At 47.5% G+C, this 4,916-nt stretch overlaps 1 protein-coding gene across 1 annotated transcript; it reads left to right on the top strand.

Moving 5' to 3' along the window:
- The first annotated feature begins 254 nt into the window (after positions 1–254).
- LOC121449951 (carcinoembryonic antigen-related cell adhesion molecule 1-like) lies at positions 255–4,453 on the top strand. The gene is made up of 3 exons (XM_041654604.1): positions 255–318; positions 2,938–3,216; positions 4,089–4,453. Exons 1-3 carry the CDS (start codon positions 255–257, stop codon positions 4,451–4,453), a joined length of 708 nt encoding a protein of 235 aa, XP_041510538.1.
- The last annotated feature ends 463 nt before the right edge of the window (positions 4,454–4,916 follow it).

The raw sequence follows: 4,916 nt of genomic DNA, 5'->3' as shown, positions 1-4,916 counted from the left end.
ACAGGACACTTCCGAACCTTGTGGCTCAAAGTATGTCTAGAACACTGAACCAGAAAGAAAGGAATAGAAGGATCTGGGGCAGCACTGACACACAGACTCCATCCCAGCCCACGTGACTCCAGGAGGCGTCCTCCTCTGGGAGGAGGCTCAGGTCTGAGAATAAAAGCAGAGCAGACACCAGGGCAGCCAGGCTTGACAGCAGCCTGACAGACAAACCTCCTCTCCAGAGGAAGACCTAGGCCACAGCAGAGACCATGGAGCTCTCCTCAGCCCCTCTCCACAAAGGGCAGCTACCCTGTAGGGGACTCCTGCTGACAGGTGAGAAGACATTCCTCAGGGGTGTGGAGAGCAGGGGAGCTCAGGGACTGGATGGGGTCTTCTGGGAGGGGGACTGAGCCTGAGAGGGGATATATGACACCTGCTTGAAGCCTGAGAGCAACAGGAAGCTTGCAATGAATGTGAATTGGTAAGTGGGGAGGAAAACTCAGGGGTTCCCCAACGCAAGGGGGTACTGGCCTCTGCACCCTGAAGACTAACTCCCACAACTGTGTCAGGGTGACTCTCCAAGTAAAACTCAAACTGGGGCCAGTAAACAGGGGTCATTTCATATATATGACCCTGAGGAATCTGCACATAAATCCCAGGCTCTGGGACAGTGATTTGCTCACAGGTGTCTGAGCCTGTTCCCGGCAGTGGGGTTTAAACCAAAATCAAACCAGTTCTCCTCACATAGTCCTGGGCAGGAAGACAGAGGAGCAAGGACATCTTCTGGAAGGTGGGGTTGGTGATGACAAGCATTTCAAAGGAAACAGAGCTGGAAAGGTCAGAAAATGAAGGCATGGAGTCTTTACAGGAGGAGGTCAGAGAAGACATGTCTACACTCACCAAAGATTCTGAATGTGAGCAGGGAACTGAGGGAGTGAGGGTTGAGCTGTGCAGATACCAGAGAAGACAGCTTCATTCAGTGGAAAGCTTAGGGGTACTGAGGAAAGGGGGCGATGCTGCTGATCTCCCCCCAATATGTCACACACAGCAAGGCTGACAATTGAACACACCCAGGTCTCAATTTCTACCAAATGCAAAGATCTAATATTGATAGATTTTTCTCTTTTCCCTCTTAGCCTCACTTTTGATCTACTGGAGCTCTCCCACCACAGCCCGAGTCTCTGTGGAGGCAGTTCCGCCCCATGTTGCTGAAGGGGCGAATGTTCTTCTACTTGTCCACAATCTGCCAGAGACACCCCAAGTCTTTTACTAGTACAGGGAGATAATGTGGATGAGAAAAAGGAGATTGTAAAATTTATAAAACCCCAAATAACATATAAAACAGGGCTTGCATACAGTGGCAGAGTAAAAATATATCTCAACGGATCTCTGCTCTTATGGAATATCACTCAGAAAGATGCAAGACCCTACATGCTACATATAAAAATGGGAAACCTTGATGTTAGGAGTGCGTCCGTGTAGTTCCATGCACACTGTAAGTCACCTCAGGGTCGTGGGTGGAGCTAATCCTACTTCACACATAGAATTGTCAGTGTTGGATGACTGTGTTATGGTCCCCACATTGTGGTTCAAGCATTTAGTAAAGGACACGGAGTTGAGGAAACAGCAATAAATCAGGATCCCTCACTTGAATCCACCCTCAGAGAGAAGGGGGGAGGTAACTCAGCCCAGGCATTTCAGACTCTGCCCAGGGACTTAGATGCTCCTCATGAACATGGCCTTGAGAAAGACCCTTCAGGACTGAGGAAGGGCCTGACTGAGAAAACCATGAGATTTTCACAGAGAAAAGAACACCAGAAGGTTTGCTCCAGATCTCTGCCCCAGACTGGACCAGGAATCCTGGGAAGCTTGTAGACTGGGCTGTAATTTGACCTCCTGTTGGAGCTGACAGGGGACAATGATTGATTGTAGGCTGGTAGCCGGCTGACCCTCAGCCTGTGAGAGCCATGTCTGAGGCAGGTCACCTGGGCATCTCCTCCTGAGACTCAGTGTGCTCAGCATAGGTGGAGGGCTATGAAAGGCAACCAGCCAGCTGTCCTGATGGTCTTCTGAGACCTCGCAGGAAGGTGGAGAGCCCTAAAGAGATGGGAGAAAAGTGTACAAATGGTGTCTCCCTGCCTCTGAGGGTCCAGCCCAGGGAATATTTACTGCAGGCAAATATTAAGAGACACTGCTTGGTGGAAGGTCAGGGCAGGTTATTGCTCACATTTCAGGTGAACTAGTAGACATGAAAATGATCATTTACCTTGTGTTGTATTCTAGGGAAACTGAGGCAGGAAACACAGTCACTGAGTCAGGGTCACAAAGGCCATGGGTGGCACAAGCTATCTGTCCACAGCCACATCTCCTGCCTCCCCACCATGGAGACTCTATTAGGTGCTCCTCAGTTTTATAGATCATTTCCTAGACTTGGGCTTCTTTTAGGGATCCCTGATTCATGTCAATCAACATGAAACTCCTGATAAGAATGTCTCATCTGTGGCCCAGTCGTACTTGAATGGCAGCCAGATCCTGACTGGTGTGGGATCTCTGACGGGCTGGCCGGTTCTTGGTTAATTCTTAAGCTGCTAGAAAGCTGCTGACAGCCTGCTCTCATTCTCCTGGGCTTACAACTTCATATTCCCTTATTTCTACATTCTTATTTCTGGAACCTACATTTCTATATTCTTATTGTTGGACTCTTCACCAATCCCCCTCAAGGTTTCTGAACACGTAAGGTGAGTGGCCTCCTAGTGTGGAATCTACACGAATACCCTGAGTCCGGGGTCACTATGGGTGATCTGGGTAGAGGAAGATTCTGCTCTTTCCTGAGAGACCATATCTTACACCAAACATGAGATCTTGTGTCTTCATTCTGTGGGCCCTGTGAGCTGGCTGAGATCTCTGAGGGTAAACGACTCTCATTTGGTCCCCTTCACTGTTTATCCACAGAGCCAGTGACTACACCCTCCATCGAAGCCACCAAATCTGAAGTCAAAGAACGAGACTCTGTGCACCTGACCTGCGACTTCAACTCCAGTGACTCTACAATTGCCTACCGCTGGTTCCACAATGGCAAGGGAATGGAATTCACAGACAGGGTATTCTTAATTCAAAACAGACTCCTCTCCATATCGCACACCAGGAAGGAGGATTCTGGAGTGTACCAGTGTGAGATATACAATGCAGTCAGTTCCAAGAGGAGTGACCCCTTCCAGTTGACCGTAAGACGTGAGTGACCTCCCCTCCCTTTTTACTTCATAGTGTTGAGGGTGGGGCAATTTTTTATCAGCAATGTGCAAACTGTGTAAAATTCACCCGGAGAAAAACATGACTCAAAATACAAACACAGCCAGCTTGGTGGTGGATGCATGTTAATCTCATGATAAAATAACGTGTAAGTTGAGCACGGTGCTGCGTGCCTTTAACCCCAGCCAGCACACCAGAGCTAGAGACAGGTGATTGTCTATGAGTTCCCAACCTCCCTGGTCTTTGATTAGCAGCACCGGCCACTGTATGCTGAAGACTGACGTTCCCACTCTGTCAGGGTGACTCTGCAAGTAAAACCCAGACTGGGGCCATTAAGCAACATCATGACATATGACCCTGAGGAATCCACAAGTAAACCCCAGGCTCTGGGACACTAATTTGCCCACAGGTATCTGAGCCTGTTTCAGGCAGTGGGCTTTAAACCAAAATCAAATTATTCCTCCTCACAGAGTCTTGGGCAGGAAGACAGAGGAGCAAGGACATCTAGAAGGTGGGGTTGGGACTGACAAGCACTTCAGAAGAAACAGAGCTGGGAAGGCCAGAAAATGAATGCTCGGAGTCTTTAGAGAAGGAGGTCAAAGAAGACATGCCTACACTCACCAAAGATTCTGAGTGTGAACAGGGATCTGAGGAAGGATGGGGTGCTCTGTGTAGACACCCGAGTAAACAGTTTCATTCAATGGAAAGCTTCAGAGGTACTGAGGAATGGGGGTGATGCTGCTGACCTCTTCAAAATACGACACACACACACACACACACACACACACTCTCAGATTTCAATTTCTACGAAATGCAAAGGTCCTAATAATAATGTTTTGTTTTTTTTCTCTTAGCCTTTCTTATGATCTACTGGAGCTCACCCAATAAGCCCGAAGTTACTGTGGAGGCAGTTCCGCCCCACGTTGATAAAGGGAAGAGTGTTGTTCTACTTGTCCATGATATGCCAGAGAAAGTCAAATCCTTTTTCTGGTACAAGGGAAAACATATTAGTGAGGAGAATGAAATTGCACGGTTTCTAAAATCTGGTAGCAGAATTCAAAAAGGGCCTGCATACAGCGGCAGAGAGAAAATATACCAAAGTGGATCCCTGGTCTTCCGGAATGTCACTAAGAAAGATGAAGGAGCCTATTTGCTACGTATGGAAACAGAAAACTTAAATTTTATGGCACATGTGCACATCCATGTGAACCCTAAGTAATTCTCTGTAACTGCTAGTGGAGGAAGCCATGCTGTGACCCCTGGGAATGACTCATACATGTTTTGCAAATGGAGCTCTTTAGAGGCAAGGCCCTTTGGATAATCCCATCCATTTGTCAAAGACCTTCAGAAACAATACTTCAGACGTCTGCGCTGATCCCAGGGGTGCATGGGCTTCAGGCCTCTCTAACTTCCACTATGCTTATTTTTAGGGTGATTCTTAGTTCTGCTTTGTTAGTCGTGATTGTGCCTGAGTTTACTGGGAATTAAAGATTCTGCAGAAAAATTAAATTTCTCTGATTTGTTACAGAAACCAGTTTCTTCTCTTGCTCCTGGCTGCCTTTGCAGTCATCCTGAGTGAGCAGGAGGAGCTCACTAAGGTTAATGATTATTGCTTTTTCAGTCCCCAAAGAGATAAATATCCTACAAAGAACTTAGAACATGGTTTCTTAAAGATGACATTA

This window comes from Microtus oregoni, unplaced genomic scaffold (assembly GCF_018167655.1).
Source record: "Microtus oregoni isolate MIOR12 unplaced genomic scaffold, Mior012 000006F_ref0000085, whole genome shotgun sequence".
In the NCBI taxonomy this organism is placed as follows: domain Eukaryota; kingdom Metazoa; phylum Chordata; class Mammalia; order Rodentia; family Cricetidae; genus Microtus; species Microtus oregoni.
This window is presented reverse-complemented; position numbering and strand designations above follow the sequence as displayed.

Coding starts and splice junctions, on each gene's coding strand:
- LOC121449951 (XM_041654604.1), top strand. CDS start 255: ATGGAGCTCTCCTCAGCCCCTCTCCACAAAGGGCAGCTACCCTGTAGG. Junction 319..2,937: donor TAGGGGACTCCTGCTGACAG/GTGAGAAGACAT, acceptor GTTTATCCACAG/AGCCAGTGACTACACCCTCC. Junction 3,217..4,088: donor CTTCCAGTTGACCGTAAGAC/GTGAGTGACCTC, acceptor TTTTTCTCTTAG/CCTTTCTTATGATCTACTGG.